This window comes from Pezoporus occidentalis, unplaced genomic scaffold (genome assembly GCF_034315485.1).
Source record: "Pezoporus occidentalis ecotype Australia unplaced genomic scaffold, CSIRO_AGI_Poc_V1 ctg38, whole genome shotgun sequence".
NCBI lineage: Eukaryota > Metazoa > Chordata > Aves > Psittaciformes > Psittacidae > Pezoporus > Pezoporus occidentalis.
In genome coordinates this window covers 5,846,712-5,871,145 of record NW_026915702.1, presented here as the reverse complement: position 1 = coordinate 5,871,145, position 24,434 = coordinate 5,846,712, and the positions used below count along the sequence as shown (strand labels likewise).

At 39.3% G+C, this 24,434-nt stretch overlaps 1 protein-coding gene across 16 annotated transcripts in view; it reads right to left on the bottom strand.

The window, feature by feature from the left end:
- The window catches only part of MAGI2 (membrane associated guanylate kinase, WW and PDZ domain containing 2), a 747,917-nt gene that overhangs the window by 221,516 nt on the left and 501,967 nt on the right, over positions 1 to 24,434 (bottom strand). For all 16 annotated transcript variants that reach the window (XM_062631997.1, XM_062631996.1, XM_062631998.1 and 13 more), the window contains 2 exons: positions 16,134 to 16,347; positions 3,390 to 3,469 (listed from right to left, as the gene is read on the bottom strand). In XM_062631997.1, the coding sequence (XP_062487981.1) occupies positions 3,390 to 3,469; positions 16,134 to 16,347 (294 nt within the window). The remainder of the gene's footprint in view (positions 1 to 3,389; positions 3,470 to 16,133; positions 16,348 to 24,434) is intronic.

The following is a 24,434-nucleotide window of genomic DNA, read 5'->3' as shown; positions in this document are numbered from 1 at the left end:
AAAGACTACATTTCTTAACCAAAAATGAACTTTCTAAAACCTCAGATATTTCATGTCATTAAAGCTGAACTGCCTTTCAATATTAAACTAAAATCTTTACTGCCTTATGGGACTTGTCATTCTTTTCCATATTCTCTCCCAAAGAACAGACTGTTAGTAGACCACTCACATAATATACCTGTAATCATGCAAATCCTGCAAGTCTGCTACGTAAGAAATTACAGAAAATGTAGCAACCAAGGAATCTAGCTCAGAAACAAAGGGGGCAGAACTGCAACTTCTGTAGCACTCTGCAGATAAAAATTGGTTAACCAGTTCTGGTGGGGAAAAGATAAAAAGGAATACTTTCAAAGAAGCATTCCACTTCAGAAACCCCGAACAGCTAATATTTCCAGGAGAGAAAACACAATTATTTTAATAAATTTAAGATTTTCTGGAGGAAGTCAGGAATGTAAAAGAAAATCTAGTTCTTAGTGAAGAATTGACAGCTATTTCTGCTTAATGCTATTATGAAACTCAGGTAGGCACCACACAAACAGAGAGTAAGAGGCAATTCTTGCTTCAGACCTGAAATCTAAGTAGATCTCACAGAGCAAAAGTCAAAGCAATTTGCTGAAATTTACACAGAAGTTCCATGACAGAGAAAGAAATAAATATCAGCCCTTAAAACCTCCTGACCTACAAAGAGGTTTAGAGCAGTGGGTATCATTCAAGGAAAACAGAGAGAGTTCCCAGTACAGACGCAAAGAAAACTTGACCTGGTAGAGCTTGTCAGTCTCTTGGCAAAGGCATGTGAAAATTTTTCAAGAGGAGGGATGTACTGGAAGGTTGGTTCAGATTTTGCAAAGAGAAATGAACAGCACCGGGGTTTGCATACAGAAGCCAGAGAAAATGAATAAATTGAATTTGGCAAAGGAGTATTAAAGAGCTGAAAATGGAAGAAGGGAAATGCCTGGAGCGGATGGACCACTCAGTATCACTAGCCCAGAACATCAGGACTCAAATACTGTACACTGCAAGAACGTTGTCTGGTGTGGAAACTTCATGCTGGTGGCAGAATGAAGAAGGAACCCTAACCATTCCATGATTCTATGATTTGGCAATATTTGCACTCAAAGGAGAACATAGAAGTTGGGTTCTTCAGAATGAAAGCCTGATAGCAGAGTCTGATAAGTGATAAGGATATCATAATGTATCTCAGAGAATCAATGCAAGTTTCAGGTGTGACAAAATGAATGTCAATGAAAACAAGTTATGCAGATAGCAATAAAGCAGCAAGGTAAGTATCATTTCTTATCTAAACACTGATGCCTTTCTAAACCTCTGTTTCTCTGAGCAGAATGTGCCAGAATAAATCATAAAGCGCAATACTACCAAGCCATAGCTGAAGTATGTGTGAAATTATTCCTTGATCTGGCATTAAATCTAACAAGAATTCCAAATCCCCATGTGCTATAACGAAGTTCCTGGCTTTGGACCTCAGTGGCAAGGTACAGTCATTTTAACGCATATTAGGGATTTTTAAGAACCTTTTCTTCTACAGGTATTGGATTAAAAAAAAAAAAAACAATCAACCACCAAGCCCACATTCTTGAACAACCAAAGAATCTTATGAAAAGAGAGGATGTTTCAGGAAGAATCTCTAAGAACAGAAAATCTCACTCTAAAGTCTTTTATGCTTCAAGTACTTTGCATTAATGAGCTGAGCAACCCTTACAAGAACAACATGACCCAGCACACTATAGTAATTTGATAATCCAGTAGGCAAATAACTACAAAATAATTTCTTTAACAGCATTTTCATTTTAAATTGTTTAAGATACTTTGTTGTTAGCTGGATTTTTTTTTTAATATTTCAGTGCTTGTGGTGATCTCTCAGTATATACAACAGATACCAGGAAAAAAAACCCAGATCATTTACTCCAAGTAAGTCTGCAATATGTTACTTCATAGATACTGGTGGATTTTTCTTCTGCCTTTCTCACTAGTATTCCTTAAGGAGCAGGCAAAGACATAAATTCACGTAAGTAATGTGAGAGATTTAGAATGCAAAACTCCTGTGCCCTTGTTTTGTTTCAGTAACACACTTCTGTTGCATTCACTGTAGAATTTACTGTGGGAGCCTGTGTTGTCAGTGCTAGAATAAGCATCACAAAATTATTCAGACATGTAATTTCTGATGTCAGAATAGAACGTCAGAATTACTGCTGAAATAAGGAAGGGATTTTTGGAATATAGCAATCTTTCAAAATAAAGCTATTTACAAAAAAACCCTAGGAACATTCTTTACCAAAACACTGACTGACCCTGCATTTCATACAGCCAGCAATTCCTCAGTGACCTCTTTATCAACCCAAACCGGCACTGAGTTTTCTTTCTGCTAATAGTATTTACATTAACCAAATGAATGTATCTTGGAAAATTTAAAATAGATCAGATGCAGTACATGAAAAGCTATTAACACATTTAAAATAATTTAAAATTATTTGCACTAATGCACATCAAATGCATGCATTTAATCATCTGTATCTCACAACAATAAAATAAGTAGCAGTCTTTAGAAATCATCACTTTTCAACTGGCTAATTGAACCGACACTGCACTATAAAACAATGGAAAAAGACTCCTCAGAAAACGATCTATTACATTTTTACTTTGCCTTTATTACAGGATTTTGATTACTGAAACTTTACCAGAGGAAAACCAGAAATTATACTGAATGCATATAAGACAGTTTGATATGATCTGTATTAGCTCATATCTCTGAATCTGTCAATATAGTCATCTCTCCTGCACAACAGCTACAGCTCCTTTAAGCATCCTCAACAGTATTCACGCTGTTAAATTTTAAACCATTAACAATGCAGTACCCCCCAAATCCAGCCCTGAACTCTGACAGACACTGATCTCTTTTCTCCCTCCCACACCCTGTTTTATCAGACACTATTTTGTTTAAATTGGCTACTAAATAGCATCACACTGTACCTTTAAATACAAATCAAACAATATTCATATTCCCACGGTGCTGCTAGTTTCCCTTATGCATTGAATCGCCTGTAGATTAAAAGCTCAGAATCTGAAAAGGGATTCTGTTCTGCAGACCAAAGTTCTCTGTAGGAGATGAGGGAGAGGGTCAGTCCCGGAGTCACACACACAACAGGCAGAAAACACACTTGTGATCCTCAGCTTTGGATAGCATCAGAAAGGGGAATAAAAAGCAGAAACACATGGCACACTGAGAACTGGTATCACTTATGGCTTCTAACCAAAGCAGCAATTAAACACCTTTCATCATTCCCCTAAATGCCTGATTTTCGTAAGAACTGAGAGACACACACACACACAAAGGCAAATCCCCTCTGAACAGCAACGAAAACTTAATAACCTACCATTTTCTTTGCACTCTTCTGGAGGTTTAGCCTTTTTCGCAAGTCGTGGATCCAGCCATGATGTTGTCTTTGTGTTATGGCTGAAAAGAAAAGAGATCACTCTGAGCAGACACATACTGAAAGGAATCAAGTTTATTCCTTAAGAAAAAAGGGTTAGTCCAACAAAATTGCAATCGATACACTTAATTTGCTTACTGGTTCTAAGTAGCCCTGAAGGAGGTGTAAGAGTAATTGTGCAAGGCAGCTGTAAATTTGGCAACCTCAGCTCCCTGTCCTCAAAGAAGCTATTTTTATTAAAATCAACTAGAATGTTGCCAAGTTAACCTCATTGAAAATGCAGAACTCATCCAGAGCAAAAGGAATTTATTACAAATACAGTGTTCTCCCGTTGAACGAGTGCAGGCGACAGGATTCTGTACCATTCTCACAGTTTTCAGATAGAATTATTTTCATCTTAAACCTGTCCTTTTCATAAATACAGGTTTGTTATTTCTCATCAGCAGCACTGGCAAGGCACAGCAAAAGTGATGCAAATTACAGCATGCTCCTGCAAAGTCTACATTTCCGGACAGAGTGATTAATGATACTTTGTTTAACAAACCTTTATCTCCCCAGATATAACCCTTCTATCGAGGTAAAATAGATATGCACAAGCTGAATGAATCATGTGGCTCCTTTCTATACTCAGAATAGATCTTTGAGGAATCAGCCATCAAATAGCGTTGAACTGGCACAAACTCTTTTCTAGATGAATATTTTGCCAAATGAATTGATACTTTGCACAGCTAATGAGACTTAAACCCAGGTCTTTTCAATGTATACGTTTCCCATAAGCATTTGAATTTGGAGGCAATTATTTTAATGATATTGAGAAAGGAAAACTATAAACCAGAAAAGGATGTGATCATTACTCCTTTAGTTTTTGAGATGCCTTTCCTACAATACCATCATTCAGAGACACTTCTAATCCATGTTTTATTTATCTGATACATCTAGGAGGATGCTTGTTTCATAGAGTACTGAATTATTTATTCTATTATTAATCTGCTGTGTCATTTCAAAGTGTACTTAAGACTTTTCTTACAAACATTGATATAAGGTATACAAAACCTGGCATAAAACGGATTAGTATGCAATTGGTAGTTGATGAGTTACTGTGGTCCATGTGGTCCAAACACCACTGATTCCCCTAATGAAAAATAAGCCTAAAGCCAGTTCCTCCTTCTACCTTGACACTCTGTTTAGTTCATGGCAGATAACTTTTTCCCTGCCTCGATTTCTCTCTTTCTCTCAAAACAGAGTAATACTACCTACTTCTTAGCATTACTGTCACCATGTTAAAGCATCCTTCACCTTTATGGATGGGAAAAAAGGTAGATGAGAGTTAGGTACAGATAAAGTGGCAACTAACATGAAAATTAAGGCATTTAAAAACCTATTTTAAGCATGCCTTAGACTGGAACACCATTCATGACAGATAAAAAGGATGAAGAAAACCTTCCCTTACTTTGAGACCGGAAATGTATTTACAGAGTATGAGGATGATAAGCCAAAGGTAAGGTAATTTGAAATGATGCCAGCAACCCATGCTTGATAGCAAATGTAACTAAGACACTGAGCCTGTGGTCTCCTGTAGGGTGCATTTTCATACCACACCTTTAAATTAACTAGGTAAGGCAGTGGCAACAATGCCACTGCCGCAGTGTGGAGCTCAGTGTGGGCTCATCATCCTGGTATCTACTGAGCTACCTGGGGGCAGCCAGCAGCACACTCTGAGCTCCACACTGCCACAGGTGCTCCATTAGCAGCACCAGAGCTCACAGTGAGCTTGCACATACCTGCTGGAGTTGCAGTCGCATCTCTGGAGCTTGGTCATGTCTGTACAACAGTGACTCTCTCCCAGCTACTAATTCTGAATGGTTTTAGGGACCCCCACTGGTTGCAGGGACTAAGCCAGATTCACAGATAGCTTTCTACAGCTTTAAAAGAGTATTATATATATGACTACTATTAGTAATGTTTACTGTGGGATAAAGCAGATCTCAAAGCCGTTTACAAAGGAAATAAAAATCATCACTCCTGGTTTTAAGGTGGGAAAATGCAGTCATAGAGTCATCAAGTGACTGCCCATAGCCACCAAACAAGCCAGTGGCAGAGCCAGTCCTAGAAGCCAGCTCTGCTGCAAGTCAGCTGGCCAGTGTTTTTCTCGTAAGTCCACCATCAGAAACAGACCAATTCACCAGCCCTGGAAAAACCCCTATGACATTCTAGTATAGACCTGAGAAATACATTTTCAGGCATCTGTAAAGACAGGTGCCAAGATGAAAACAAGCCCAGGTCAGTATTATTGTTTAAGAATGTGAATTACTTGAATTACACCTCCACAGCTTTTGTTAAAACTGAGAAACAGAAAAAAGCAAACAGTTATGCTTCCCTTCAGCATAAACTGGGCTTCCATAAACCCAAGACTGACATCTTCCAGTTTTGTGCATTGTGCCCATTCTAAACAAAAGCATAAGCAAATGAAAAAATCAACAGTTTTTCCAACAGAAAAGCGATCCTTCAGTCTGCAGTAAAATTTCAGAGAATCAAGACGTTACATCATCTAGATCAGCTCTTGCAGCACTCAATCTCCTAGTTCCTGTCCCTCAAACACATTCAGCTACTTAGTAGAAGCAATACTCATCTGCAATAATTTTATCTATAACAAATAACTGAAGGAAAAAAGTATCTTTTGAAAATCACCCATTTCCTCCTTACCCATCTCTATGCTTGCTCCCTTGCCTTGCCTCTCCATTTTAACATTAATACTAAACACACAATGCTACCTCTTGCAATGGGACTTTCAATGATTCTAGACAAGTGCTTCAGTGGGTAAAAACATCTTTTCTTGCTCTGAAGACAGACTCTACTTGAAAGAAGACAGAATTGAGCCCACCTGTCTTCTAACACCTATGCAGTGCCATCAACGTCCTATTTAGCGCTACATCGTGCTGACTGCTTGGATCATCTTAGCAACTAGATACACAACACACAAACACTCCTACAAGGACAGACATGACTATTGTTGTGCTGCTCTCAGTATAAGAGGGAAATAAGTAGCCCTGGATTACAGCATAGTGGCTTTTTATACACATCTACTTCTGTCCTACACAGGAGGTTTATTTGGCAGGATACTCTTCCAGCCTCCCTTGAGCCAGCTTTCAAGTTGTGGATTTTGAAGTGCTGCTGCTTTTGCCACAGCAGGTGCCATGCTAGCACTATGCAATGTTGTTCAGAGTAACCTCCTGCTACTAGTCTTCCAGCAAGGACTACAACCGGGGTTAGTCATTTGCAGAAACAAAAGAGGCTCAGATTCTTCTCCACACAGGGAGGACATGTTGGGAATGAGAGGAGGAACAAAAGCACAGTGGTGATGGCTTGCTGAATGTCCCAGAATGGGCTGCAGGAACACCTCAGGAAAGACACCACCTCCACTGTGTCCCAGGGCTCTGCCTATTCCCTCTTCAGCTCTGCAATGTACTATAATCTATAAAAGCTGAAAGGAAATAGTATTTCTTTTCTAAACAGTTCTTAATACCATTTAAAAGAAGCCTTGGTAGGAAAGCTTACAGGAAAGAAGACAGAAGAAACTAAAATGGCCAAATCAACACCAATGGTAAAAGTAACGTTAACACAGACCTGCTGCATGAGCTGTGCATGTTGATGATTTCTAAGTACTAAAAACCTTACAAAATGTGCACTGTATAACCTGCCTTCCTTACCACTAGGTCTAATCATGAATGTCCATTTGGAAACTCTTATAGGCAAACCATAAGGAAAAGGGGCTGGGGATTTATAGATTACTTATGAATGAATTGCAGATAAATAGCAGTGGCAGCTGTGGAATAAATGTATAAACAGGCAGTTGGAGCAGTTATCACTGACCGAATGAGAGTGAAGTGATGCAACAAAACATCCGGTGAGAAATACAGCTGTGGCTCCTCCAGCATTTTCTACTGGCCACTGCTTCATTACTAAGCAATAACTATATCACTTCATTAAAGGGCAGGTTTAGGAAGTCCATCCTTACACAATTTCAATGATCTTGATTACTAGCTAGGATGATTGAGCTAAGTGACAAGTGCTGGGAAATCAACTATGCATGTCTTAGAATCTGTCTTAAAAGCAAGAGCAAATTCCTAATTTTGGAAACTTTGAAAGCAGTCAATGAAGGATCCCTTTGGTTTTGCTTCAGGCAGGTAGAGCATGGGAATAGCATGACATTTTTAAATTAACCCTCATTTGTTACCTGCTATACAAAATAGAAATCACTTATAGGCCTGAAATGCATTGCCAATTTGAAAAGTAATTAGAAAAATAGTCACTCAGTAAAGCAGTGGAGCTTAATATTGTAGCCAAAAGTCAATAAAATAATATTGCTGTGCTACCTTAAATATTGTCTCTTTGCCAAGTATTTGCACCCAGCAGAGTTTATTATGATCAGAGTCCTCCGGTATCAGTTATAGACAATTTTAAACATATGCAGAAAGAATAGTCTTGAGCTGCTTTTAAACAGTGTGAAAGAAAGCTTAGGATACTTCCCAGCCACCCTGACTCAACCTCCTGCACTTCAGATTTCCTCTGTAGCTCTGCTCTTAAGACTTCACAGAGACAGTTTATGCCCCAGTTTTCCATTATCACTAGAGCTAGACACCAGGATCAGAGCCTCTTCAGGAATCTCACTGGATTCTCTTCCACACCTTTAGGAAGCAAGAAAAACATTAGGAGTGTGGCTTTTCTTATTTAGCAATGTATTATCTTTCTTTTTCCTAATTATTTTTAGAGAGTATATTATTTTACTTAAGATCTTAACATAATGGATTTGTGTTAGCAATCTGTCAGTTTAAAGCACTTCGACAGATAAAGTTTCTTGTACTAACAAAGCCCTCAGACAATCTCTTGAAACACTTTTGAAGGGAATATAGAAAGTAGTTACTGACAGTAATAGCCTTAATGTCTTTTGAAAACACTACAAACCTATTCTAAATTGTGACTCTTGCAAGGTATGTAATTTGCACATTATCGTGAAAGATATTTTGAAATGCGTATTTACCAATGTGCTGCTGCAGTGTATTTGGGGACAGCACATATGGGTTTGTTTGGGTTTTTATTGTGAACATCTTACATTCAAGATGGTCCTCAATAAAACAGCTCGAGCAAAGAAGAGTATATGGCACAGAGGAAACTGAAGTGCACTGTAGGCCAGCTGACTTCTAAAATGCTTACTCCTCCCTCCTCTTTGTAAGTCTAAGATCCTCAGATCTGCAGAGCTTTTCAGATACCAAAATAATGATTTTAAACTACTCTGTGTGTAGTGTGACAGTGACTGGAAAACAGCATTAAGATGGCTATTTTGCAATTCACCCTTTGTGGGTTAATGCCCAAACTTCTTGCACACATGAAGGGAAGTGGTGGCCTTCTATGATGGAGCTACGGAACTGATGGACAGGGGTAGAGCAGTGGATGTCATCTACCTGGACTTATGCAAAGCTTTCGACACTGTCCCACATGACATCCTTGTCTCTAAATTGGAGAGACATCAATTTGATGGATGGACCACTCGGTGGATAAAGAACTGGCTGGATGGCCGCAAGCAAAGAGTTGTGGTCAATGGCTCAATGTCCGGCTGGAGACCAGTAACGAGTGGTGTCCCTCAGGGATCGGTGTTGGGACCGGTCTCGTTTAACATCTTTGTTGGTGACATGAATAGTGGGATTAAGTGCTCCCTCAGCAAGTCTGCCGATGACACCAAGCTGTGTGGTTCGGTTGATACCCTGGAGGGAAGAAATGCCATCCAGAGGGACCTTGACACGCTTGTGAGGTGGGCTGATGCTAACCTCATGAAGTTTAACCATGCCAAGTGCAAGGTCCTGCAGCTGGGTGGGAGCAATCCCAGGCACAGCTACAGGCTGGGCAGAGAAGAGATTCAGAGCAGCCCTGCAGAGAAGGACTTGGGGATGTTGGTTGATGAGAAAATGAACATGAGCTGGCTTCAGGGCGTGCTCGCAGCCCAGACAGCCAACTGTATCCTGGGCTGCATCAAAAGGAGCGTGACCAGCAGGTCGAAGGAGGTGATCCTGCCCCTCTACTCTGCTCTTGTGAGACCTCACCTGGAGGATTGTGTGCAGTTCTGGTGTCCTCAATGTAAAAAGGACATGGAACTGTTGGAACTGTTTGGAACCGCTGGAAACGTTGGGACAAGTCCAGAGGAGTGTACGAGGACGATCAGGGGACTGAGGAAGTTGGGTCTGCTCAGCCTGGAGAAGAGAAGGCTGCGTGGGGACCTCAGAGCAGCCTTCCAGTATCTGAAGGGGGCCTTGGGATGCTGGAGAGGGACTCTTCGTTAGGGACTGTAGTGATAGGACAAGGGGTAATGGGTTTAAATTTAAACAGAGGACGTTTAGATTGGATATAAGGAGGAAGTTCTTTACTGTAAGGGTGGTGAGGCACTGGAATGGGTTGCCCAGGGAGGTTGTGAATGCTCCATCCCTGGCAGTGTTCAAGGCCAGGCTGGACAAAGCCTTGGCTGGCATGGTTTAGTGTGAGGCATCCCTGCCCATGGCAGGGGGGATGGAACTAGATGATCTTAAGGTCCTTTCCACCCCTAACTATTCTATGATTCTAAGTGTGAAAAAGGAGTCATCCTCTGGCTATGGTTTGAATGGCAGCAGCTATGACTGCTAGCCTGTGTTGCATTTCATACTGTCAGTCTGCTAGATGTGCTTGGAGTATGTGGTCCTGAAGAGACACAGGTTTGGAGGTGCCTATCCTGTGAAACCCAAGATGGCCTTGGCCATTAGTTAAGCACTTATGTACTCAGTCCTAATACAGTGGTGGTGCCTCTAGGCCTCTGTAGGAGCAGAATATGTTTATGTAAGATTTTTTTTTTGAATATATAAATGCTTAAAGTCTCTTTCGGTAAATCTTGCTGTTTAAATCACTCTCTTTGATTTAGGCAGTTAATTTCTGACAAAAAAATAGGCTTCATCTCATGAGACTTCAGCTACCTAGAAATTACAATTAATTGTGTAGGGTTATTCTCTATCTAAGGGCGAGGCACATATGCAGAATAATGTATTTTACCTATTTTCCAGTGGGACCAGGGGCCTAACCATGTGCTTCTGATAGTGACACAGCAGCTCCTATGGCACCTCCCAAATGGCCACTGGCTGCCACTCCAAGAAGGGGGCTGGTTTTGATGGGTTCTGTGTCACATCTGCCATCTTCATGGAGATGCCTTGGGCTACTTGTATGCCTCTACAGTAGTGCTTCGGCTCAGATTAGGAGGTCACTTTTCAAGCGAATCTCTCAGTTATCTTCCTTTGCACACTGAGCATTCTCCCAGCTTGTAAACTTCTTTCACTTGAATTTAAACCAGAGGATGCACAGCAAGAATTCACTTAATGCTCTACAGATCGTTTACTGGCATGCAGCCCATGGCACCTGAAAAGACCTAGTAGCTGTGGATGCTGGGTCACCAGCACCAAGTGTCTCATTCTGTGGTTTGTTGATGCTGTCAATTTAGATATGGACATGGTTTAGACCAGTAGGAATTCAGACTGCTTTTCACTCAACTTTTGTTTCATGGACTGAGTTCAGGGGTTCAGGGATTGGACACAATTAAGTATACTCCTACAGATAACTTTTTAGTTTCAGCTGAAAGGAATTCAGTTCATTCACGCTGAAACGTGAACCAAATTACAGTTCACAGAGAGAGACAGATTTGCTTCAAAGGTGTATTCTTGACCCAAATTACATACTATTGTAGACATACTCTTGAAGAGCTCAGGGCATCTTTACTGGTAGAAGCATTTATATTTAGTCAAAGTAATTCTGCCGTATCTTTGGACTGGATGAACCAGCTTCTGGAGGTAATTATCTCTCTATTGACCACTGGAAGAGTCTTAGCAACTGGTTTATACTAGATGGCTAGTGTTACATGGCAAGCCAGGTGAGTTGAATCACCTAGCTCAATAAATAGAAAGGAGAAAAATTATAATACCACTACAAACACCAGAGTAAAGGTGTTGGAAGAGGAATTCAGCAAAGCAGAGCAACAGAGGAAAGAAAAGAAATAAGAAAGTGAGGGAAGACAACAGGAGTTGAGCTGGCAGTTTGACATGGATGTCAGCATAGATAAAAACAGCAAGTGAGAGCAAGGGACACGACACCAGTAGTACAGACTGAAAATGTCTTTATAACATCAAAAGACAAGAGAAGAAAAAACCTCAGCATTCCCCAAATTCTTTCCAGTTTTATCATCTCCCCATTCTTAATTAATTTGATATGAGGCAAGGAAATGGTCTCAGCAGAAAGAAACCAAGAGAAAACTTTTCTATTGCCTGTCCCAGTGTATGTCATGTTGAAGTCCAAAGAGCATTGAAGATCTGATTATTGTTATGCTGACCAAAACTGACAAATTCAACACAATATATAAGCAAGGATAAAGAATTGCAGACATCTACAATCATATTCACAAAAGCCCTGGTGATTCAGAATTGTCCACACAATAAAGTCGTACTGGCACAAGATTGCTTGTTTCCTAAAGGACAAACCCATCAGGAGTAAATATTAAAACAGCCTGTGAAAAAAATATCCTCCATCTTAACTGCTACTTAATTAAAGTAGCAGAAATAGCCATATAACTAAAACATGCCAAAATTCAATATTAAGCACTAATACACTGAGGATGTAATACTCATAAGAGTGCCAAGCCAGCTTATAAGAGATCGGATAATTATTGCAGGATATGGAGGCAATCTTGATCAGGTAGGAGGGTGTACTTCCACCTCAGTACTTCTAGTACCTTCTAGTGTAAAAGACAAGAGTTATCAAACGTAATGGTGTAGCCAGGACTAAGTAATATATCCTGCTTTCTGACAGTGAACTGATGGAGCAACCAAGAACAGCTGAATATGTCATGACTCTTTAGGTAAGCAAGATGTTAGGATAAACATGTTACTCCTGCAGTCAAAAGCCTTTCTTATATGAAAAACTACTGAGAAGAAATACTGATCCCATTTAAGTCAGTAGCAATATTCCTAGAAACAAACTAGGGCAGGATTTTACTTTTCCAATGTACTTCTTTTCAGGTAAAACCTAAAATAGCACCAGCTGTATTCAAAAACTTAATGACTGCTTTTTACTGTGAAGAGGAGAGTCCTTGGCAGAGGACTATTTTATAGCTGTTTTGTAGTCTTTTATGGTGCCCTCATAAAAAAAGATGCTTTAACGACTAGAAAGATACTGCAAAAGGTCCAAAAAGCAATGCTGACTATGCTGCTTGGAGAAGTACGTGTTGAAGCAGGAAGAGACTGAATGTAAGATGTATTGAAAAGTTGTTTGTTAAACCTCATGTGGTCATACTGCCCTAAAAATCATCACCATAAGTCACAGATGATCCTTTAAAGATGTATTAAAGAGGTTTGAGTTTACTCTAGACTTTTCTCCACTAACAAAACAATTCTTAAATTAGTATAAACAAAGGAAACTGCATGTGCTTTTAAATGGTATAGAATTATATAGCTTTAGTCATGGGCTGTGTAATATCCTTGAGACTATTCTTCAAGACCTCATTGTAGCTCAGATTTACAAACTGCAGCTCTTCCTGGTTTAATGTCTTACTCTCCCCGCACACCGTCCAGAAAGCTCTGCTGCTTATAGGTGAATAGAGGCCTGGAGAGGCAAAATCAATTCTGCCTTTTATAAATAAGTATCATAGTCTGTAACCAACTCTGCGACAGTCTATAATGTAATGGTGTATGTGATGGAGTTTTTGGGAAGGGCTGCATTTAATGCTGACTGCACACGATAACAGATGAACCAAGAAACTTGGTCCTTTTGTATTCCTTCCAACACTGTACTGGACCAGCACAGCAAACATTGACTGCCTGAGATCCAGCACAGACAGTATCTGCTGACTTTATGAGGACAACATGATGCTCATGTTTCTAGTTTGTGGTTTGAGAGCAGCTGGCAAGATGAGGGCTGAAGGCTATGAGGAATTTCAGCCCTTCCTCAGCCCTCAGTGATGGCTACAGTTTATTTAAGCATGTAAAAATAGGTCACACTCATCAGCAGGGAAGGAGGAGAAGAACTGGAGGTTTCTTTAGTGTTATTCCAATTAATATACAGTGTTTTAATTACTGAATGCTCTCATTTGTGTATGTTCTCAATGAAATAAAGTGTAGGAGATGGACTCCTATGTGTCATATGTGCCTCTAGTTGAAAATTTGGATTCCTGTGTAAGGGAGGCTGGAAACAGCCCAAGAAATGTACTTAAGTAGCTCTTCCTGAAAAACAGTGGTAAGTATAATGCTGTAAGAAGGGATGCTCTTCCTGTTCTGTCTGTGAATGCTGATATAGGTAAACATAAGGTCATGCACCTATGGCAAAAACGGGAAAGAAAGGAAGAAACAGATCAAGCCATGCTCTAAAATATAACCATCCTCTGAATCATGCAGTGGATCTAGTATATGATTTTTTTTTGTTTGTTTAGTCCTTGAGGTAGAGGAAATTCCTTCCACTGTGCTTTGCAAAATATTAACTGGGCCATTAACGATTAACAAATAAATAATACTGTCTACAGACAGTGTTACTTCTTACAGTCACTCCCTCTCTCACTGTAAATCTGCCACCTTACTTCTGATGGCAGTTTTCATAAATGAGCTCACATACAAATTTTAGAGGTTAGTCTGAGGTGAATGAATGTAAATGTCGTCATGAAATCTAAGACCTCTGGGATATACCTGTGACAACCTGGAACTTGAGATCACTTACTGCTTGAAGTCCTTAGGGTTTAAAGGTGCAATTCATATGAACCTCAAATAAAGTAATAAAAGCTGCTGCCTAGCATGACTTTTTTCCACCCATTGTGATGTACACTTTAAAAATATTTGGTTTTCATCTATTATTTAATAATCTAGTACAATCTATACTACTGTTCAGGGAGATGTTGTTAGACAAATAGGTTTTTGTTGTCTTTTTATCTTTCCGTTTTTCTGTGAAAGCAAATGGAGTCTCTTCATGCCATTAACCAAAGTGACTTGTAAACAAAGAGGCAATTTAACAGCATCCCCACAGCATTACATTCCTACTTAACCCTGTGAAGACTGTGCAATGTGAAAACTCAAATGATCAAACTTTATCCTTTGATAGGATTCTAGTAAAATCATCTCATATTTTTACACAAGTGTAATTGCACTTTTTGTAATTACATTATTTAATAATATAATCCCAAAGGCAAGTAGACCTTACAACAGTCTTCCTGTCCAGTCTGCACCTCTGATTGATTTCTCTGCTTTACATAACACTCATTTAGTGGAAGTGAATAATGATTGCTGTCAGAACAGCAGTGTAAACTAGAGCATTACTAGGAAAGGAAGTAAGCTGTAACATTCACTGTATTTGTTACAAAATATATGTTTATTTTCTATTAAATTCCCTGCTGGAGTGCTTAGCACTGTCATAGCTTGGTGTGTTAGTTCCTACCCCCCCAAACGTGTCACAAGCTTTTATTACAACAAGTAAAATGGAAGTGCCACATAATTCAGTCTGCTCTCTGTCAGAGCATTCAATATGTGCAGAAAAATTAAATTTGAGAGTGAGGTCGGAAGGAAGGAAACAAGGGTTTGAGCTTGCCCTGAGGTCATGCTAGTTCTTCTCTGCTTGCTTGGACAAAACAACTATAATTACTCTTTTCCAGAATAAGCGTATGTTTGTTCTTTTCAGCAAAGACTCTTATGTTTTAATAGCTACTGCTCTTTTCAGCTTTGTGTATGTCAGAAGCTATAGTTGGTCATGCCAGTGTTCATGCAAAATCATATGCACAAACTTTATACTTATAATTTGTTTACATTTCATGTGATAGTCATGAAATTTTACATGAACTAAGGAACTTAAGGCAGAAGTGACACCACTAAATGTTATTTTTAACTACTAATAATCAGAATAATGGCAATTCCAAATTGTTTGAGGCAGCTCCTTAAAGCAAAACGCTAGTGCTACCTCTGTAGTAGTGCTCTACTGAAGATGCTGGGGTGTCCTTTTTTTTTTTTTTTTTTTTTTTGTAGGGCATTAAGTCATAAGAACTCACTGATTTTCTCTGTTCTTATTTTGGTAATGTGTGTTGATGTCAGCACTTAGAGAAGAAAAAACTTTCATATCCAGTTGTTCTGAGTTGGCTAATTAGCAACGGTAGCAGCAGGTATGTAAAGCCTACCAACAGGTAAGTGTTTCTACACATTAATAATTTCCCTTATTGTCTACTCATTTATTTTATTATTTCAAAATCTAGCACAGCCTCTCACTACCATTCACTAGCTACTTGTTAGCCTGCCTTTCTTTCTTTCCTTAAATTGGTAAAAATCTCATCCCTCTTCACCTCTGTCCACATAAGGAAGAACCCAGGAATTGTGCTACTATTCCATAAGCACTGGAACAGCCAGAAAACATTGTTTACAACAGAAGAAACAGCTTTAATTGCTGACACCAAACTGCTAAGCAGTCCAGTTACTAGTCTTAAAAAACAGCATGTTTCAATGTAAGTCAGTAATGTAGGGATTGCCACCAGCTCTCAGGAGCCTTGACAGCCAGAACATCCCTGCTGTTTAATGAGTGCAATGCTTCACTTCAGCATACAAACCATTTCTCCACCCAGTTAAATACAATACGGCTATTAGAAAGAGAAGAAATAAGACTCACTCAATGAAGTAGACTTCCCCCTTTTCTGTATAAGCCATTTCCCAGTTATCAGGCAGTGGGCCCAAGTCATCATTTTCTTCAGGTTTAGTCTGCTTTGTTACATCCATATCCTCCTTTGCTTCTTCAGGCTGAGTATATCCTGGTGCAGGACAAGGTTGGGTGGAAGATATCTCACCTGAGACACCTGTGCTCTTCTCTTCATGTTCACTTGATTCTACAAGAGAAGAAAAATCACAGGTTTTGAATATCCAAGTTAATGGTGAAGAATTTACTGGGTGCAAGTCTCCAAGGAATACACAATGAACTGAAATAAAGAGAAATTCTGTTAGGTTTACACAAGGGTCCCTCTGATGATGAATTTTATCTGGAACACAATAAAAGAAAACAAAGCAATAAACCCAAACTGAAACAAGAAACTAATAAAGATCTAAGAAACAAACTAAAGAGTTCTGGCTCATTCTGTCCCAGGAGTCCTTCCAGACCAGCAGTAAGCACTCAGCAGACGGCAGTTTCATATCCAGCAGCGCTACTATCTTGTGTCTTGTCAAACTATACACACGTAAAGCAACTGCTTTTTTACTACAGACAATCTTTTTCAATTAAAAAAAGTATATACACTAATTGCTTTACATATATCCATAAATCAAAGATATAAATATGACATCCATAAATTCATAGCAATGTATTAACTGTATAGTAAGTGGCTGTGATTTTATGGATGTAATCTGTGGGATGATTAGTCTTCCACAGCCGATGTCAAATATTTCCTATACCCAATGTGGTCATGTCTCACTGTAACAAGAATATATTCAGGAAGGAGTGATCCTTTCCTCTTTCTTTCACTTTTAATTAATTTCGCTTTCCATAAAGTCAGAAATTTTAAAAATGCTGTCCAATAGTATCTCTTTCACTACCAGCTCCTGAAGTCCAGTCCACATACTTTTAGTTAAGCAAGTGCAGAGAACTTAGTGATACAAATTAAAGCATCTGCTCAACACAAGCACAAGACAAACCCACAAAGATACCTCAAAAAGATCAGCTAAATGGGGACCAGGTGTGCAATACAAGGAGTCTAAATGTGCCTTATCCACATTGTTGAACACTTACCTCTACACATAAGAGTCTATATGTTCATCTACATGACTATCACATACCTGGGTTTCCATGCACACAACTATTAATAAAAATGGAGAAAACACAATATTTTCTTGATTACTACTAGCTCAAACAGAGGATAGTTGAATGAACTTCTCCTACTAAAGAAAGAGATTCCTTCATCTGTGGAGATAAAGAAAATTGACTGATTGGTCTATTAGGGATGTGTCTGTAAGCTGTATTTTATCATATGGTGTATTTAGGAACTATTTCTTGAAGAACTGTGACAAGAATCTGTTCCCTCAGGGGACAATAGAAGCTCTCATCCTTTGGTCCTTTTTTTCTGTTTCACTTAAATGAAGCTTGATCTCATTGAAAACATAGTTAGACCCCTGGTTTTGGCAAATGAACTGCAATTAAAATAAATTCAAAATTGTAATATATTGGCTGAATCTCTACTCTATAAGATAGGATTGTAGTCAGATGACTGAGATGACCCTGCATGTTAAGTTAGGTAAACCAAATTCAGTCCTGATTAGTCTAGTTTCTCAGTTTCTAGATAGCTAAAATGAGGGGAGATGAATCTGAGACCTTGTGAACATGGCTTTATATTAGGTTACATGAAGGCCACTAACATAAGCTGACCAAAAGATATAAATCATAGGGACACAGACAATAAACATCAGAGGAGAACTGAGAACAAACTGTGAACTTTCACACCAGTATTTAAACAAAAGATACATACATGGTGTAATAGAGACCAAACTGAGACTATTGTAGCTTGTTTATAAAGACATTAAGGAATTAAGAATGTATTGTTCTGTATCATCTAAAATATATATGCACTTTGTCTGAGTAATATTATATGGGCTATCTTGAAGTCTCTGAATAATTAAAAAAAAAAGAAAACAGAAAATATGTTTTTAAAAGATCTCAACAATGTAATCTACAAAAAAGTTCAAGATTACAATTCCTTAAACGAACTATGATTGCATCCAGAGCATGGAACTATGCAGATACTTTTGTGAAATGCATAGGAAGTGGAAGACAACTTGGGTGAAATTGATCTAATTTGTGATGCTTAGGACAGCATGAAAGAAGAGCAAAAAAATTAAGAACAATGGCCTTAAAACCTCTAGATTTTAACAGACTCACAGAATTAATAAACTGCATGTTGTGGCAAGCAATGGTAAAGGGCTTCAAGAGAACTGGTAAAGATTAAATAAACAATACTAAGAATGCAAGCACAAATTGTTCTAATGAAAAATAGCATAATTAGGGATAATTTTAATCCATGACTTTTCAGTGGTCTGCTACATGAGACAGAACAGTAAAAAAGGTGAAAATTACATTAATTTGGTAAGGATTAAAACAGAAAACAAATAGCAGCAAAATAGAACAGTCAGTCTAGGGGCATTAGAGGTGACAACAAAACTTTCTCTAAATGCAGCAACAACAACAATAGTAGTAATACTACTACTACTAATAATAATCATACCACCACCAAAAGCAGACTCATTTCAGTATGCGGGAAGGAAGAAAAGCTAATAGTATATGATGCATAAAAAAAACAGGGCAGTTTACGCTCTTTTTGCCTTAGTCCTTACTACAAAAAGATTAATTATGATTAAATGACTGATGTAATTAATGTCAGCAATAAGGTTAAAGAACATGAAGAAGAGTGGGCAGAGAACAGGTCAGGTAAAACTTAGATGAAGCATCCATCCTCAACTGGCAGAACCTGATGAAATGAAACCTAGGCTACTGTGGGAACCAATGAAAGACACTCATGGCTGGTAATGGCCACACTTTTGAGACTTCCTGGAGGAAAGAAACTTAGAAAGGACAGACACAGTCCTGGTTTCAGCAAAGTATCTCTGATTCAGGTTTTTAGATAGTTTTGTATTCTTAACTACTGAGCACCTAAGTTCCCTTTGAAATAATTTGGTAATTTGCTCAATTAGGCCATTATGTCTTTTCGTTAAAAAAAAAAGATGAAGACACATTAAATTGTAACTTCATATCCTTCTATTTCTTAATTCCTAGAAGCATGTTGGGATCAGTAATCAAACAACCTACATGTCAACTCTTCAAACATGATAAATAATTGTCAAGATTTTTTAGGAGGAAATTGTGCAAAACTAATCTTATTTCTTTACATGACAGAGTAACAGGTGCTGCTCCTTGGGGAGAAATGGTAGATACAGCTTTCATGATCTTAAAGAAAGATTTCTGACACTGACACATACAGCCTTTTCAAATAGTGTGAAAAAAAAATTAGATGCGCTGTTGAACAGGGTGATGGTCTATAGCTCTACAGCCATATGTAGCTAATGCTGCTCAATCTTAACTCGAACTACGTGGTACTACAATCATTTTATGCTGTTTGGAAATGTAAATCTGTCTGTGGGAAGAAATGAATTAGCGAGAGACACAAACACAAGTTTTGCTTAGTTGCATCCCACAGCAGATCAGTTGGATCCCAAGGGACCTTAAGTCCCCTCCTCCTTCTCTACCACTCCCAATTCCCTGCCCTGCCTTGCCTTGGCTTTCCAAAATATGTGGCATCTGCCTGGTGAAAAATGCCACAATCAGCTGTAAGAATACAAGACGGGGAGCAAACACCTAGGCAGAATTCCTAGTGAAAACACATGGGGACGTGAGGGATGTCTAACCACTAACTCCAGTCAATAATGATACTGTTGCAAAAGAAAAACAGACATTGTAATAGGCAGGAAGATTAACCATATGTGATACAGGTCCTTCTACCTTCACATGGAATCAGAAGTGCTGTGCCCAGTCTTGAGAATTTAATGTCAAGGAAGATGGGAAACATAAAAGACAAAAACAAAGCAGCAACAACAAGATTGGCAATATAAAAAGACTAAAAACCAAACTGGCTTAGTCTTGAGGAGAAAAGACTGTGGACAGGGGAAACATTTTGAAATATGTAAGATCTCCCTGCAAAGCAGTGAGGATGCATGGTCTCCACTTCCCCTGAGAACAGGCCAGTGCAATTTCTGGCAAGTTCTTTGGGTTTTTTGTTCTTATCTCTGTAAAGGAAAAGTAAGTCCTCATTTGTCTCAGGCATCATTGATGCATCTGTGAGTTGTATTCCTGAGGCTACCCGCAGTCTTGATCACATTTCTGCTCCAGGAAAGATGTTGTACAGATTAAACTGAAGAAAAAAATAAGAAAATTAAGCCTTGAGGATTAAAAGAAATATTCTGAGCCTGTCTAAGACAGAGATTACTATCAAAATGTGAAAGGGGAAAAAAACCTGATGTTTATTGAACAACTTAAAAATATAATTATTTTAAAGCCAGACTTATGAATTATTAATTCTAGGATCATTATCTTTTAATAGTTTACTTTGAGAATGGACAAGGCATCATGATAGTAGGGCCCAAGAAATTACGGCAGAATTGCCTAATGCCATTTAATAACACTAAGTTTTACACAATGGACAGCCTAGTTGTTATACTTATCTGGGATATGGTGTCATCTTATCTTTTGTTATATGTATCAATCATTCACATATTCCAGGTAAGGCAGATAGTCACCTTACTGGTTTTCTTTCTGCTAATATATATTCGTAGACGATGTTTGATTTAAAAAAAAACAAGGAGTTCTGATTAAAAATTAGCACTGTCTTAAATGTATAAATTAAGTTTGAAATACTACAGTAACATACTGTGAGCACAGATATTTAGCTTCAGACAATATATGATATAAAAAAAGATCCCAAAATTGTACCATACTATAAGTCCAGAAGTATTCTTGTCACTAAACAGACAATCGACTTTATGTCAAGTGAAATAGCCTACTAGAACTGCTGTTTTGCTACAAAGCAGATTACATGGTCCAGTTTTCAAAAGCAGTTTAGCACAGTATCTCAAGAGTGCGTATCCTGGGAAGTGACAGAATAGACATTAGTAAAGCACCAGCAAATTACTGCACATGTAGAATAAAAAGAACTTCCTTTAAAAAAAAAAGAACCAATAACTGGCAGTTATGTTTGATTCTTCATCAACACTTCTACTTGCACTTTAAATTGTATTACTTACAGTATAACTCTTCAAAATTGCCATCCAAACATGTAAGAGGACCTTGACAATTTATTCCTCTTTTTTTTAATGCTGCAGATTATTCAAGCAGTGAAGTTTAAAAACTTACTTTTTTCTTCCAAAACAACCAATTCAGATGACCTAAGCGATATCTGCAGAGAGCAAATTAAAGGAAATACCATTAAATAGTAATTTATGGATTGGTTTTAGCAGCTCTTAAAGGAAATACTGCAGCTCTTTAAACCCTTATTGTATCTAATGATTAATTTGTTAAATTCTGCACAGGAAACATTCCATCTATATTAAATAACTGTTAGATACAAAAGTAGTTTAACTCATGTTTGCCAAGCTATGTGCATCTATTTTCTTGTGCAAATACCACTCTGAAGCTTTGGAGCTCCTCCCTTACCCACAGAGCTGTTGCCACACTTGGGTTTTGGTGCTTTGCAGAGAGGCACTGTTCCCACTGACTACTAACACAATGAGAACTGGGAACTGATGTGAGAGAAGGAAAACAGGAGACATGGAGATCGGGTGACTACAGGGTACTCTGTAGGTCAGAGATTGCAACCTAACTGGGACAAATTGAGTTCAGAGAACACATACAATAGAAATATCAATGGATACCAACTTCAGTAGTTTTAAGTGTCTCATGGCTCTTGAATACTTTGTGTGTTATTTTCATGCCTCTGGCTGTCTTTGCTGTATAATAATAAAACAATAAGCACAACCTGTTGCCTGGGACTACTGCACCTTGCATGGTGATTGACAGCATTGGGAGTCTAGCCTTTTGCTTCATTATCAATCTAAGGCATGGAATGATCATTTTCAAATTTTATGTCATATATTATTCCTCAATTCCTTTGAGCCTGCCAGAACTTCTGTTCTCTGCATGCAGCTTATCATTCCTCAAGGAATGCAAGAATAATGCACACACATAAGCATTCTTCCAGTCTTAGAGTGGATCTTCTGGAGTTTGGATGATAAACACTTAATCAGTCAGAAGTGTGAACCAAATGTGACATGATCAACAAAAGTGTCAAATCATGATGTTGGTTGTGAAGGAGACTGACTTAATTCTCTGCAGACACAAACAGCAACAGCAGTGAAAACTGAAAGTCTGACAATCAGGTTGCAATTTGACCAAGACTCTTTTCACCTCTTTTGTCAAATCAACAGTTTTGCAGGGTTTGCTCATTTCAATGCCGTATCAATTAGGAAAGGCTTCTGAGGTGCAAGATGCCTCACCCAAACCAGTGAATGGCAGAGACCCAACCTAGAGCAGCCAGCAGTCCAGTTATGTGGGCAATTGCACTAGGTATGAGAAACTCAATGCTGACTCTCGACCATTTTAACAGATAATAGATCATAAACTGCTTGGCAAATTGTAGGGTTCCTCATTTAAATTTAGCTATCTAGGCTCTTGTGTATCTGTAGGCTGAAATGCACATTCTAGATTGCGGAGATGAACCCCTAAGGTGGGTATCTAAAACAGCTATGCTCTCTTACTCTTTGGAATTTCCTCTTTCTCTCTTCCTTATATAGAAACATAGAATCATAGAATAGTTAAGAGTTGGAAAGGACTTTAAGATCATCTAGTTCCAGCCCCCACCTGACATGGGCAGGGACGCCTAACACTAAACCATCTCACTCAAGGCTCTGTCCAGCCTGGCCTTGAACACTGCCAGGGATGGAGCATTCACAACTTCCTTGGGCAACGCATTTCAGTGCCTCACCACCGTCACAGTAAAGAACTTCTTCCTTATAGCCAATCTAAACTTCCTCTGTTTAAGTTTTACCCTGTTACCCCTTGTCCTATCACTACAGTACATAATGAAGAGTTCCTCTCCAGCATCCCTATAGGCCCCCTTCAGATACTGGAAGGTTTCTCTGAGGTCTCCATGCAGCCTTCTCTTCTCCAGGCTCAACAGCCCCAACTTTCTCAGCCTATCTTCCTACGGGAGGTGCTCCAGTCCCCTGATCTTCCTCGTGGCCTCCTCTGGACTTGTTCCAACAGTTCCATGTCCTTTTTATGCTGAGGACACCAGAACTGCACACAATACTCCAGGTGAGGTCTCACGAGAGCAGAGGGGCAGGATCACCTCCTTCGACCTGGACAGGCTGGAGAGCTGGGCAGGGAATAACTTGATGAAATATAACAAAGGAAAGTGTAGAGTCCTGCATCTGGGCAGGAACAACCCCAGGTTCCAGTATAGGTTGGGAAACGACCTGTTAGAGAGCAGTGTAGGGGAGAGGGACCTGGGGGTCCTAGTGGACAACAGGATGACCATGAGCTAACACTGTGCCCTTGTGGCTAAGAAGGCCAATGGCATCCTGGGGTGTATTAGAAGGGGGGTGGTTAGTAGGTCGAGAGAGGTCCTCCTTCCCCTCTACTCTGCCCTGGTGAGACCGCATCTGGAATATTGTGTCCAGTTCTGGGCCCCTCAGTTCAAGAAGGACAGGGAGCTGCTGGAGAGAGTCCAGCGCAGGGCAACGAAGATGATGAAGGGAGTGGAGCATCTCCCTTATGAGGAAAGACTGAGGGAGCTGGGTCTCTATAGTTTGGAGAAGAGGAGACTGAGGGGTGACCTTATAAGTGTCTATAAATATGTAAAGGGGGAGTGTCATGAGGATGGCGCCAGGCTCTACTCAGTGGCAAACAATGATAGGACAAGGGGTAATGGGTACAAACTGGAACACAAGAGGTTCCACTTAAACTTGAGAAGAAACTTCTTCTCAGTGAGGGTGACGGAACACTGGAACAGGCTGCCCAGGGAGGTTGTGGAGTCTCCTTCCCTGGAGACATTCAAAACCCGCCTGGACACATTCCTGTGTAACATTATCTAGGTGTTCCTGCTCCGGCAGGGGGATTGGACTAGATGATCTTTCAAGGTCCCTTCCAATCTCTAGCATACTGTGATACTGTGATACTGTGACCTGCTGGTCACGCTCCTTTTGATGCAGTCCAGGATATGGCTGGCTTTATAAAGAGTGCAGAGACAAGTAGCTCAAATAAAATGATGCATTTAGCATATAATTTATTAACGTTGGATGAGATAAATCCCTCCTGAGAGAAGCTGATCCAGGACAAAGGGCTGAAATAGCTCTGTTCTAAAATAGCCAAATGTCCCATCCTAAA